The following is a 14872-nucleotide window of genomic DNA, read 5'->3' on the forward strand; positions in this document are numbered from 1 at the left end:
AACATATTCCCTACAAAGGAGAAATAAAAGATTAATAGGTAGCTTTTCAACAAGAACCAGGGAAGCCAAAAGACAATGAATGAATATGACATATTGAGAATACTGAATGAAAAAAAGCCAACCAGAAATTCTATACCCTGTGACAATATCTTTCAAAAAAGAAATCAGAAAGAAAAGACATTCTCAGAAAAGTAAGAGCTGAAGGTATCGGTCATCAGCAAACCTGTAATACAAAAATACTAAAAGGAGTTCTTTAGACTGAAGGAAAATGATGTCCGGTGGAAGCATGGGAGGAAAGAATAAATAACAAAGGAAAGAGTAAATACAAAAGAATTACTATTAAAGCAACAATAATATAAGTGCCCTGTGGGGTTTATGATGTCTACAGAAATAAAACATATGATACCAATAGTACCAAAAGTGAAAAGAAGTAAATGGAGTTGAACTGCTCTCAAGCTCTTGAATTGTTTAGAAAATTATAACATACGAGCTTAAGATTGTAATAAGCCAAAAATGTACATTGTGATATCTAGGATAATTCTAAAAGAACAGTACAAAAACTCTAACACAAAATATAATAAAAGGATAAAAAAAAATACAATCTCGAAAAACAATAAGAAAGTTGGAAAACTCACAATTCCTGATTATAAAACTTTTTACAAAGCTATAATGATGCAGAGAGATAGATAGACACCAGAAGTGAAAATCCAGAAACAAACCCACTCATTTATGGCCAAATGATACTTTGAAAGGGTTCTGAGACTACTGAGTGGGGAAATCATAGCCTCTTCATCAAATGGTGCTGGGATTTGAATGTAGATATCCATTTGTTACTGGCTTTTTATACTTCCTATAATATTTACAAGGTTCATCTGTTTTGTACCATGTATTTGAATTAGCAATAATCGCGCCTCGGAAAAACCTCATTGGCTGCGATACTGCCACTGCGCAAAGCTTGTACCATGTATTTGATACTATTTAGCTGAATATTATTCAGCCATAAAAGAATAATGTACTAATACATGGTACAACATAGACGAAACTTATAAACACTATACAAAATGGTAGAAGTCATTAACACACAGACATTCACATGCAAAAAAGTGACACTGCACCTCTACCTCAAACCAGTGCAAAAACAAACTCAAAGTGAAGCAAAACTACAACTATAAAGCTCCTGGAAGAAACTACAGGGGCAATTCTTCAAGTACTTGGATTTTTGCAACAGATTCTTAGATATGACACAAAAACACAAGCAACAACAACAAAAATAATAAAAAATGTTTCATTAGAATGGAAAATCTTTGCTTCAAAGGACACTACCAGATCCAGACAGTGAAAAGACAAAACACAAAATGAGAGAAAAGACTTCCAAATCATATATTTGATAAAGGATCTGTATCTAGAAAATATAACTATTAACAACTCAACAACAAACAAACAAACAAAAAACCTTTAAAAAAGGGACAAATGATATGAATAGACATTTCTCCAAAGAAGATACATAAATTGCCAATAACCACTGCAATGATGCTCAAAAGAATTGGTAATCAGGAAAAAAAATTAAAACTACAATAAGATACCATTTTATACCCATTAGAATGGATATAAGTTTTAAAAGTCATATAACAACAAGTGTCATTAGGGATGTGGAATAATCAGAACCCTGATGCATACTGGTATGAATAAAAAAATGGTGCAGCCACTTTGGAAAATACTCTGGTAGTTCCTCAAAAAGTTAAATATAGATTTACCATTTGACCCATAATTCCACTCCTGGGTATACACACAGAAATGAAATCATCTGTCCACGTTGTACACAACTTTGTATACAATGTTCACAGGAACATTATTCATGATAGACAAAGATCAAAACAGCCAAAATGTCCAGCAAATGATCAACAGTTAAATCATATGTAGCATTATCCATACAGTAGCATATTATCCAGTCATAAAAGAATGAAGTACTGACAGATGGTACAGTATGGATAAATTTCACAAAAAGTGCATGAGTAGACTATTCTGGGGTTTCTCTTCAAATCATAAAAATCTTTCAACTTTTACTAAAGATTTTCATGGCAATCGGCTATCATATGAGTATAAGAAGCTAGTAACAAAGGGTCACCTATTATATGACCCCATCTATATGAAATATCTAGACAAACAAATGTATTGAGACAGAATATAGATTAAGGGATACCTGAGGCTGGAGAGGGATGAGGGGATTTGACAGTGATAGTCAATAAGCTCAGAGTTTCTTTTGGGGTGAAAAAGTGTTCTAAAATTGACTGGTGATACTAAAAATCACTGAAATGTACCCTTTCTAAAAGTATGAGATATGGATCATTTATCAGTAAAACTTTTTCAAAAAAACACAATGAGATACCACTTCACACCCACCAGTGTCATTCATCAGAAAGACAGGTAATAACAAGTGTTGATCAGGACATAGAAAAATTGGGACCTTCATACACTGGTGGTGGAAATGTAAAATGATTTAGGTGCCCAGAAAATATTCTGGTGGTTCCTCAAAACGTTAGGCACAAAGTCACAGTATGACTCAGGAATTCAACTCCTTGTCACAAAAAAAAACACAAAACACATATGGCATGATTCCACTTATATGAAATGTTCCAAACAAACAAATTCTTAGAGAAATAAGTATATTTGTTGTTGGGAGCTGGGAAAGAAATGGGAAATGATTTTTGATGGGTAAGAGGTTTCTTTCTGGGGGTGGAAAATTGATATGATAGTTGCATGGCTCTGTGAATGTACTAGAAATATTGGATTAATGAAAGGAAGAAGAAAGAAAAGGAGGAGATCTCAAAAGCAGCTAAGTAAACCACCTACCAATTACCTAACCATGTGCCAGAAAAAAAGTCCATCACTATTTAAAGAATACAACAAAATCCAGCAGGTAACAATGTAAATTGAAAATATACATTACAATATCCAGCATCCAATCAAAAATTGTAGGCATTCAAAAAAGCAAGAAAATATGACCTATAACCAGAAGAATCATCAATCAGTAGAAGGATACCTACAAATGACAGATAAATCAGGTACTGTAATATATTCCCTCTAGTAAAGAAGGTAGCACAGCGACGCCTGGGTGGCTCAGTTGGTTAAGCGGCTTTGACCTTTGGCTCAGGTCATGATCCCAGCATCCTGGGATCAAGTCCCACATCAGGCTCCTTGCTCAGCAGGGAGCCTGCTTCTCCCTCTGCCTCTAGCCTGCCACTCTGTCTGCCTGTGCTCGCGCTCTGTCTCTCTCTCTTTCTAACAAATAAATAAAATCTTTAAAAAAAAAAAAAAGAAGGTAGCACAAAACACGAACATGATGAGGCAATGGAAATTATTAAAAAGCAATACAAATAAAACTTCTAGAGTAAAAACTGCAGAAAAAAAAAGATAAGGAGACATGAAGACATAGTGACAGAAACCTACCATTTTGCCCCTGGTACCCCAAAATTCACATCCTTTCACATTCAAAATATATTCACTCCATCCCAGCAGCCCCAAAATCTTAACTCATTCCAGCATCAACTCAAAAGTCTGAAGTTCAAAGACTCATCTGAATACCAACTAAATCATATTTGGGTGAGACTCAAGGTACCATTCATTCATCTTTAAGCAACTGCCCTCCAGCTGTCAATCTGTGAACTCGAACAATTTAAATGCTCCCAAAATATGACAGGACAGCCATAAGATAGGTATTTCTGTTCCAAAAGGAAGCAGAAAAAAAGGAATTACGGTCCCAAGCAAGTCTAAAACCCAACAGGGCAAATTCTATCAGATCCAAGGCTCGAGAATAATCCTCTTTGACATGACAATCTGTTCTCCCAGCCCACTAGGGCAGAGGTCTTGCCTACAGGACACATTGGGACAAGGTTTCTGTCCTTGTTTACCAGAGGTTGGCCCCAAAACTCCCGGCTGCCCAGCCCCTATGGATTTGGGGGGCTCCATCCTTTGAAATCTAGGTGGAGCTTTGCGCAGTGGCAGTATCGTAGCCAATGAGGTTTATCCGAGGCGCGATTATTGCTAATTGAAATCTAGGTGGAGACAGCCATTCTCACTGGGCCTGTGTACTCTCCCCTGCTGTAAACAACATACCCCATCAAAGTTTGCTGTCTGAACCATATGGCGGGCAGCTGCTGCACCAGGCACTTACAGAGCTGCACCTGGGGCAACCGAGGAGCTCAGCACCTGCAGAGCCCTCATTGTGAGGCAGCACCAGGTAGCATGCAGGTCTCCAAGCCCTAGCAGCTCTTCTTTGAAAGCACACTGCCATATAAGCATTTTAAAAAATAAAAAATAATACATTATACATGCACATTGTATTATAGGAGCATAAATGAAGTGATAATCTATTAAAAAGGAGAAAATAATTTTTAAAAAATATTTACCACAAGCTTTAGAAGCAGCAACACAAATTTCTTCTGCAACATACTCCCCAGTTGGAAACTTCAGATACTCTCCTTCAGCTTTCTCAAGAGAATGATAAAGATACACCTGTAGGAGTGGATCTATTTGCTTCACCAGATTAGCATTTCCAGGAATATCACCATTCTGATGTACAGGAGATACGGACGTTCCTTCCATTTCTGTCATTGTAAGGCAAGCCATCCCCATGCAGAGTTTTTTTCAGAACATTTGCCTGTTAAGAAAAAAAACAGTAAATTACAAAATGAAGTGATACTGATAAGGCATCCCTCATATATAAAGAAGGCTTCACTGAAAGCAGTGACTTTGTTAAATTCATTAACTGAAAAAATACTGTGTAGCACTATACAAAGCATAGTGAGAGAAATTGAGATTATAAACTTCCTGTGGACAAGGACCATAAAGCTGAAGTTTACAATTTAACTGAGGAAACATAATACAGATATGTAATATTAACAAAACAAACAAAACTAGTCACAGGACAGAAGAGATCCCACTAGGCAACATAAATTCTCAACAAATGAATTACTATGACAATTGCTTATTGGATGTCTGGAGTGGGTAAATAACATTTCAAACTGGGTTAAAACTGATGAGTTTTAGGGGCGCCTGGGTGGCTCAGTGGATTAAAGCCTCTGCCTTTGGCTCAGGTCATGATCCCAGGGTCCTGGGATGGAGCCCGGCATCGGGCTCTCTGCTCAGCAGGGAGCCTGCTTCCCTCTCTCTCTCTGCCTGCCTCTCTGCCTACTTGTGATCTCTCTCTGTCAAATAAATAAATAAAATTTAAAAACAAAACAAAAAAAACCTGATGAGTTTTATTAGAGAGGTCACATTTAAAACTGATTCTGTACAACAGACTGGATTTGTATGAATGAGAGAGTAGAACTGTGCTGAGAAGTAGGAAGGTACAAGATCAATTATAATTTACTGGCCTGAAGTACAGTATTTGAGAAGTTATACCATTTAGGAAAGGATTAAAAAAAAAAAAGATATTTGTGGCAAATTGCAACTACATACCCAAAAAACAGTTTTCCTTCCTCCTTGATAGAGCCCAGTTTTGTTGGGAAGAGCAACATACCCCCAAAAAACTGTACTTTCCCACAGATGGATAGCCCCGTGAACCAGTTTCAACAAATGAGATTTAAGTGGAGGTTACTGGGTGGTACTTCTAGGGGTCTTCCTTAAAAGGAAGATGACTTGGCTTCCTTTTTGCCTTTTGCTTTTCCCCTTTCATTTTCTTCCTACCTGCCTCTGAGCATAAATACCGGGTAGGGCAGTCATTTTAAAACCATGGAGCGGGACGCCTTGGTGGCTCAGTTGGTTGGACGACTGTCTTCGGCTCAGGTCATGATCCCGGGGTTCCAGGATCGAGTCCCACATCGGGCTCCCAGCTCCATGGGGAGTCTGCTTCTCCCTCTGACCTTCTCCTCGCTCATGCTCTCTCTTACTGTCTCTCTCTCCAATAAATAAATAAAAATCTTAAAAAAAAAAAAAAACAAAAAAAACAAAAAAAAAACCATGGAGCAACCAGGAAGGAAATGCCAAGAGAATAAAAGACCTAGCAAACTTAAGCATCCAAATCAATGTCAAGAATCACCTATCTACCACCAGACATCTTATTTTCTGTAAATGAATGCAAACCTAATTGCTATAGTGCAATATTAAGAAAAATCTGAATATCGGATCAAAGAACTTAAGAGGCACCTGGCTGGTTCAGTTGGTAGGGCATGCCACTCTTAATCTCAGGGTCATGAGTTCAAGCCCCACAGTGGGCATGAAGCCTACTTAAGAATAAATATACAAATAAATAGATCAGATCAAAGAAGTTAAACTTTATCCTACGGTCAATGATGAATTAGAAAGTTGAAATCAGAAACAGTTAAAAGGCGACTACAATAGTCCAGGTAGAAGTAAGATCCTGAAGTGAAACTTTAACAGTTGAATCATGAATGGTAATGTAACAGCAAGAATTCATGCAACTTGGTAATTAACTGAATATAGAAGAAGACAGGAGTCCAGTTATGGGATGAATAAGTCACAGGAATAAAAGATACAGCACAGGGAACATAGTAATACTATAATAGTGTACAATAGTATAATAGTGTTGATGGCTACACTTGTGAGCACAGCTTAATGTATAGAGATGCTGAATCTCTATACTGTACACCTGATACTAATGCAACACTGTGTTTCAACTATACTAAAAAAAAATGTTTTTAAAGCCAGTTGTAAAAGACGGTGTGAATATTTCAGGTTTAGATGGTGTGAATATTTCAGGTTTAGGAGATCTATAATACCATTAATGGAAATGAGAAAATGAAGACTTTGCCTCTTGACACTGGCAGGTAAGGAGAATCAAGACTGCTGCTTTACACATTTTTGTTTGGAAATGAAGTAGGGCAATTACACAAGCATCTAGCTAGCAGATAAACATGAGACTGACATCAGAAAGAGCTAAAAATCTCACAACCTTTCCCACAGATGTACTCATTTAACTCATGAGCAGAGCCATGTGAAGGAAGGGGAAAATAACAGCAAACATACAGCATACAGCATTTACTGAGAGCCAAGCACCATACTAAGTTTAGACATTAAAGGAAAGAGAAACGATGATTAAGTGAAGTGCAAGGTGAAATTCAGCTCTGTATCTAACTATAAGGACCTTATTAAATTAGAGAAAACACTAGAGTTTAATACTTAGTTCTTCAAATAACTGGGGACTTCCAGTAGAGAAACGAGAAACAAGAAACTGGCAATTGTTAAAACCACAAGATTTGTGAAGTTTACCTGCAACTGGATACACAAATTCAAACAATTTTAATTTGTTCAAAAATAAAAATTTTTATAGATTTTCTTTTAATTTATTATACTCTTTTTTTACTCAGAGAACATCATCTAAAATGAACTCTTAGCCATTAAGGGGCAAATATGCAAGCATTTCATCAATTTGTCCTCACCATTGTTTTGGATCCTATACTTTTCTTCTGGACTTTGTTTTCTACTGAAGTGTGTCTTTTAGTAGGTCTCTCAGTGAGGCCCTAACGATTTTTAAGTTTTAGTCTTTGAAAAAAATATTTTTCCCACCATACTGAAATATAATTGACAAAACTGGAACATACTTAAAGAGTATACAACATAATGATTTACATTGTATACACTGTGCAATGATTCCCTAGCACTGAGTTCGCACATCCTGTCACCTCATGAAGGTACTTTTTATACCCCAGTGAGGACATTTAATTTCTATTCTCTTAGAAAATGTAAATTATACAATACAATGTTCACAACTATAGTCACCATGTTATATTTGATCTTCAAAACTTATCTACCTTATAACTGAAAATCTATATAGCCTTTTACCAATTTCTCCCAAATCCCAGTCCCTAGCAAGACTTTTCTACTATCTGTTTCTTAGAGTTAGACTTTTTTAAAAAAATTATACATAAAAGTGGTACCGTGCAGTATTTGTCATTCTAACTTATTTTACTTGCCCCTGAGATTTCTCCATGTTGTTGCAAATAATGTGTATTCCTTTTTTTTTTTTTAAGGCTGAGTACTCCTCCTCCTGTGTGTGTGTGTGTGTGTGTGTGTGTGTGTACACATACATACTTACTTCTTCCTATTTGGATGCTTTTGATATCCTATACAAACCCATACAATCTACTGATAATAATTACAAACACTAGAACAAACTGTCCTTAAAAAACATTGAAGATATTGACAAGCAAACAAAAGCAGACAGCAACTGAAGGAGCTATGACCCTTGACCAAAGGAAAAACACTGAATGAGGTCCAAATTCTTCCATCTTTTATCCTGAAGAACTACAAAGTCTTTGTAGTGCCCAAGTGGTTGCTGGAAAAGAGGATAGTTCTTTTTTTTTTTTTTTAAAGATTTTTTTTTTATTTATTTGACAGAGAGAAATCACAAGTAAGCAGAGAGGCAGGCAGAGAGAGAGAGGAGGAAGCAGGCTCCCCGCTGAGCAGTAAGCCCGATGTGGGGCTCGAACCCAGGACCTGGGATCATGACCTGAGCTGAAGGCAGCGGCTTAACCCACTGAGCCACCCAGGCGCCCCCCCCCCTTTTTTTTTAAAGATTTTTATTTATTTATTTGACAGAGAGAGAGATCACAAGCAGGCAGAGAGGCAGGCAGAGAGAGAGGAGGAAGCAGGCTCCCTGCTGAGCAGAGAGCCCGATGCGGGGCTCGATCCCAGGACCCTGAGATCATGACCTGAGCCGAAGGCAGCGGCTTAACCCACTGAGCCACCCAGGCGCCCCAAAAGAGGATAGTTCTTATACAAAGTTGTAATCTTACTGGCTGGAAGAATCAAGGAAGCTGCTAAATCAGAAAGAAATCAAAGGCAGAAATCCTGGGAAAAAAGAGGGGCTGATTCCTGAACTCCCATGCATGGGATGAAAATCCAAAAAGCCCAGGGAGAGGCAATAACTAGGAACCTAAAAGAAATAGGAAGAGATTTCATTAGCTACCTAGTCCTGGGGAATCAGAGTTTGAATGCAGAAGGAATTGGTAAATATCCCACCCTTTTCACCGAAACTCCAGAAAAGGCACATTTGAGGAATAAGAGCCACATATCAGAAGGAAGGACAAAACTGGAATGAACAGTCCTAACAAAGCCTAACACCAAGCCCCCACAGGGTTAACTACCTGCTACAACAAAGCTCTACACTTCAAAGAAGGACTGAAATCCACGCGGTTTATACAAGATACCATCCACAACAGACAACTGTCAACTGAAACTTATTAAACATAAAGAAAAAATGTTATAGAGAGTCAAGAGATAAAATATGAAGAAAGGAACAACAGCAAATCCAAATGTTGAATTTATTTTATAAAATTTGTTCACTATGATACAAATGTAATAGACTCACATTAAAAGATAAATGCATGAAGATATAAAAACCATATGACCTCTACAATACTGAGCAATCCAACACATGTGAACAAGACAGAAGAAATACTTAGAAAAATATTTGCTAAATTTTTTCTAAAACTGAATATCTCAAACCACGAATACAAACAGTTCATATAGCCCCAATTTGTAAAAATCCGTATCTAGTTACATCATAATAAAATTGTTAAAAATCAAAGAGAAAATCTGAAAAGTAGCCACATACATACAAGAGAGCCATGATAAAACTTACAACCGACATCTCAAAAACGACCTTTAAAATTTAAGATAAACAAATATATTTTCAGATAAATGAATGCTGAGAGAACACATCACCAAAAACCGCCCCCAAACTTTAAGAAATGCTTAAAATAAAAAAGGTCTCTGGATTAAGGCAAATGATACCAGATGCAAACTTAGATTTGTAGAATGGAATGAAGAACTCAAAAATAGTAAATATGTGGGTAAGTATAACATCCTATTTTTCTTTCTTTTCTTAAATTTTTAAAAAGACAATAACAATTATTTAAAAGCATGATAATAGACAGTGAAATTTATAATAGATGTAAAAGCAAAAGAGATAGCAAGAATAGCCAAAAGGATGAAAAGGAGTAAAATGAAAAGTACATGTGACAAAATTCATGAGAGCTTGGAAAAATAAGAAACAGTGCTATCAGCAAAATCAGAAATTTCAAAGAACTGATGGAAGATAAAAAGTAGATAGGAACAGATGACAGACACAACAGAATGGAGGAAATACTCTATTTAAAATACATACAGAAGGGGGTATTTAAAAATAGTCTGCATACACATACAAAAAAGCATAAATATGGAGTGATAAGGATCATCACATATTAGGGGGAAGGGGGACAGGAAGAACGCATGGAAGAAGAGGGCCAAAATGAGCAGCAAAACAGCCGACTCCAGATGAAACAAACATAATACCAGGAAGAGAGTGTTTTTTTCTCCTTGGGATGAATACCTACCATTTATACTGACACGGATGGAACTGGGGGGTATTATGCTAAGTGAAATAAGCCAATCAGAGAAAGACAATTATCATATGGTTTCATTCATATGTGGGATATAAGAAATAGTACAGAGGATCATAGGGGAAGGGAAGGAAAACTGAATGGAAGGAAATCAGAGAGGGAGAAAAACCATGAGACTCTTGACTCTAGGAAACAAACTGAGGGTTACAGAGGGGAGATGAGTCGGGGGATGGGGTAACTGAGTTATGGGCATTAAGGAGGGCACGTGATGTGATGAGCACTGGATGCTCTACGCAACCATGAGTCATTGAACACTACATGTGACACTAATGATGTACTATATGTTGGCTAATTGAATTAAAATTTTAAAAAATTCTCCTTGGTATCCTCAGAGAGATTCAGAATATTTTGAAAACATAAAGCATCAGGAAAGGATCATTAAAAAGTATCAGAGAATGAAAATAGTTAACCACAAAAAAATAATGACAATTCTGCAAAAACACTGAATAATACAGCAGAAAATATCAAATAATTTAGAAGACAAATTCAAGACAAACTCCTGGTCTCCCAGATCAAGAGAGAGAATATGAGCAAAAAAACTAAGAAAGAGGGGGAAATAATCAAGAAAGTCTAACTCTAAGAGTTCCATTAGGAAGAAAAAAGAACATAGACAAGAAAAAACATTTAAAAACAGAAGAAGAAATTTCACTGGTACTAAACATGTTCTAGGTTCACAGTAAAAGAATCTTCTGAGAGGAGATAAAGTTTGGTTTTAAAAACACTTTTACTGAGGCACCTGGGTGGCTCAGTGAGTTAAAGCCTCTGCCTTCAGCTCAGGTCATGATCCCAGGGTCCTGAGTTCGAGCCCGCATCAGGCTTTCTGCTCAGCAGGGAGCCTGCTTCCTCCCCTCTCTCTGCCTGCCTCTCTGCCTACTTGTGATCTCTGTCTGTCAAATAGATAAAATCTTTAAAAAAAAAATTAAATAGGGGTGCCTGGCTGGCTCAGTGGGTTAAAGCCTCTGCCTTCAGCTCGGGTGTCATTATCTCAGAGTCCTGGGATGGAGCTCCGCATCACGCTCTCGGCTTAGCAGGGAGCCTGCTTCCTCCTCTCCCTCTGCCTGCCTCTCTGCCTACTTGTGATCTCTGTCAAATAAATAAATAAAATCTCTTTTTAAAAAAATAAAATAAATAAAAACGCTTTTATTTACACAGATAAAAAGAAACAGTCATAAAACCAAAGATAATAAGGAAGCTCTAAAAGAGTTCAAATTATTTTTCTTTCTTTACAATCTTGGGATGTAGTTACTTCTAACAAACAGACCAAAATACACCTAGAATCTAGTGTATGAGTCTGTTCTAGTCACCTGTCTGATCATACTCCTTTTTTTGTTGTTGTTAAAGTCTTTTTAAATTTTCATCTTTACAGTTACATTCTATCCTTTTGTTGTAATTAATTTATTTTTGTATATGCATAAATTTTTCTTTCTTTACAATTTTGAAATGTAGTTTAACTAACTGACCAAAATATACTCAAATATAGTATATTGCTCTGTTCTGTTCACCTGTCTGTATTCTTTTTTTGTTTTCTTTTTTTGTCTTAATTTTCATTTTGTAAAAATGCATTGTGTTTAATTTTTTTTTTATACATATATAAGTTTTTCTATTGTTACAATTTTGGGATCTAATTTTCTGATAAAATACACACAGAATCCAGTGTATTGCTCTGTTCTGTTCAACTGTCTGATTATAATCTCTCTCTCTCTTAATTTTCTTTTTTTTTTTCAGTTTCAGGTCTCTTCTGAATCGTTTCATGTATATTTCTCTGGGGTCGTCATGGCCATTTTAGTATTCTGCTCTCTTGTTCATCTATTCTTCTATGGACAAAATGACAAGATGGAAAAACTAACCTCAAAAAAGAGAACAAGAGGCAGTACTGACTGCTAGGGACCTAATCAGTATAATATAAGTAAGATGTTGGAACTACAGTTCAAAATAATGATTATAACGATACTAGCTGCATTTGAAAAAAAGCATAGAAGACAACAGAGAATCCCTTTCTAGAGAAATAGAAGAACTAAAATCTAATCAAGTAGAAATTAAAAAGGCTGTTAAAGAGATGCAATAAAAATGGAGGCTCTAACTGCAAGGATAAATGAGGCAGAAAAGAGAATTAGTAATATAGAAGACCAAATGATGGAAAATAGAGAACCTTAGAAAAAAAGAGAGAAACAATTACTTGAGATCACAAGGAGAGAATTCAAGAGATAACTGATACCATAAAGCAAAACGATATTTGAAACACTTGGGATCCCAGAGGAAGGGCAGGGGGAGGTGGGGTGGAGAAGGTATACCAGAGCAAATTATAGGAGAGAACTGCCCTAACTTGGGAGAGGAAAAAGGCATTCAAGTCCAGGAGGCACAGAGAACACCCCCCCCCATCAAAATCAATAAAATAATTTAATACCCTGACATTTAACAGTGAGGCTTGCAAATTTCAAAGATGAAGAGAAAATCATGAAAGCAGCTCTGGACAAGAGGTCCTTAACCTACAAGGGCAGAATAGAAGGCTGGCAACAGATCTGTTCACAGACACCTGGCAGGCCAGAAAGGATGCGCATGATATATTCAATGTGCTAAACGTGAAAAATATGCAGCCAAGAATACTTTATCCAGCAAGGCTATCGTTCAGAATAGGAGAAATAAGGAGCAGCCAAGACAAACAGAAACTAAAGGTATTTGTGAACATTAAACTACTGCAAGAAATATTACAGGGGATCTTCTGAGTAGAGGATCTCTGAGTAGAGAACCCAAAAGTAACAAAGAACAGAAAGGAACAGAGATAATCTATAGGAACGGTGACTGTACAAATAATATAATAGCACTAAAGTCATATCTTTCACTATTCACTCTGAATGTAAATGAATTAAATGCTCCAATCAGAAGACACAGGGATTCAGATAGAATTAAAAAAAAAAAAATTAAAAAAAAAAACATCAAAATGCTGCTTACAAGAGACTAACTTTGACCCAAAGACACCTCCAGACTGAAAGTGAGGGGGTTGGAGAACCATTTACCATGCCAATGGACATCAAAAGAAAACTGGAGTAGCCATCCTTATATCAGATATACTAGATTTTAAACCAAAGACTGTAATAAGAATGAAGAAGGACACTCTATCATAATAAAAGGGTCTATTCAACAAGAAGATCTAACAATTATAAATGTTTATGCCCCTAACTTGGGAGAAACCAAATATATAAACCACTTAATTATAAAATTAAAGAAACTAATTAATAATATTACAATAATAGTAGGGGACTTTAACACCCCACTCACAGCAATGGACAGATCATGTAAGCAGAAAATCAACAAGGAAACAAGTGCTGTTAATGACACACTGGACCAGAAGAACTTCACAGATACATTCAGAACATTTCATCCTAAAGCAGAATACACATTCTTCTTGAGTGCACATGGAACATTCTCCAGAATAGACCACACACTAGGTCACAAATCAGATCTCAACTGATATAAAAAGACTGAGATTACACCAAATATACATGGAGGCTAAAGAGCATCCTACTAAAGAATGAATGAATCAACCAGGAAATTAAAGAAGAATTTTTTAAAATTCATGGAAACAAATGAAAATGAAAATACAACTCTTCAAAATCTTTGAGATGAAGCAAAGGCAGTCCTAAAAGGGAAGTATATAGCAATTCAAACCTTTCTCAAGAAATAAGAAATATCTCAAAGACAAACCTAACCTTATACCTAAAGGAGCTGGAGAAAACAACAAATAAAACCGAAACCCAGCAGGAGAAGAGAAATAATAAAGATCATAACAGAAACCAATGCAATAGAAACTAGAAGAAAAGGAGACCAAATCAACAAAACTAGGAACTGGTTCTTTGAAAATATTAATAAGATTGATAAACCCCTGGCCAGACTTACCAAAAAGAAAAGAGAAAGGACCCAAATAAAATCATGAATGAGAGAGGAGAGATCATAACCAACAGCACAGAAGTACAATTATAAGAATATATTATGAGGGGTGCCTAGGTGGTTCAGTGGGTTAAAGCCTCTGCCTTCAGCTCAGGTCATGGTCTCAGGGTCCTGGGATCGAGCCCTGCATCAGGCTCTCTGCTCGGCAGGGAGCCTTCTTCCCCCACTCTCTCTGCCTGCCTCTCTGCCTACTTGTGATCTCTCTCTCTCTCTCTCCGTCAAATAAATAAATAAAATCTTAAAAAAAAAAAAGAAAAGAACATACTATGAGTAACTATATGACAAAAAGTAGGCAATCTAAAGAAATGGATTCATTCCTAGAGACGTATAAGTTACAAAACTGAACCAGGAAAAAATAGAAAACCTGAACAGACCCATAATCAACAAGGAAATCGAAGCAGTAATCAAAAATCTCCCATCGAACAAGAGTCCAGGGCTAGATGGCTTCCCAGGGGAATGCTACCAAACATTTAAAGCTGCTTCAAAAAATAGAAATGGAAGGAAAACTTCCAAACTCTTTCTAT

At 36.6% G+C, this 14872-nt stretch overlaps 1 protein-coding gene, 1 long non-coding RNA gene and 2 pseudogenes across 3 annotated transcripts in view; 2 read left to right on the forward strand and 2 right to left on the reverse strand.

Moving 5' to 3' along the window:
• JAK2 (Janus kinase 2) overlaps window positions 1-14872 on the reverse strand; it is a 139887-nt gene that overhangs the window by 81086 nt on the left and 43929 nt on the right. For both annotated transcript variants that reach the window (XM_047700910.1, XM_047700909.1), the window contains exon 3: window positions 4407-4657. In XM_047700910.1, the coding sequence (XP_047556866.1) occupies window positions 4407-4632 (226 nt within the window). In that variant the 5' untranslated portion in view covers window positions 4633-4657. The remainder of the gene's footprint in view (window positions 1-4406; window positions 4658-14872) is intronic.
• On the forward strand, window positions 519-1038 carry LOC125083913 (uncharacterized). Its single transcript, XR_007122406.1, has 2 exons — window positions 519-886; window positions 955-1038. It is a non-coding gene; the product is annotated as an uncharacterized LOC125083913 (long non-coding RNA).
• On the reverse strand, window positions 824-956 carry LOC125084219 (uncharacterized; annotated as a pseudogene).
• Window positions 3985-4143, forward strand: LOC125084218 (uncharacterized; annotated as a pseudogene).

The sequence above is a fragment of the Lutra lutra genome, chromosome 13, assembly GCF_902655055.1.
Source record: "Lutra lutra chromosome 13, mLutLut1.2, whole genome shotgun sequence".
Lineage (NCBI taxonomy): Eukaryota > Metazoa > Chordata > Mammalia > Carnivora > Mustelidae > Lutra > Lutra lutra.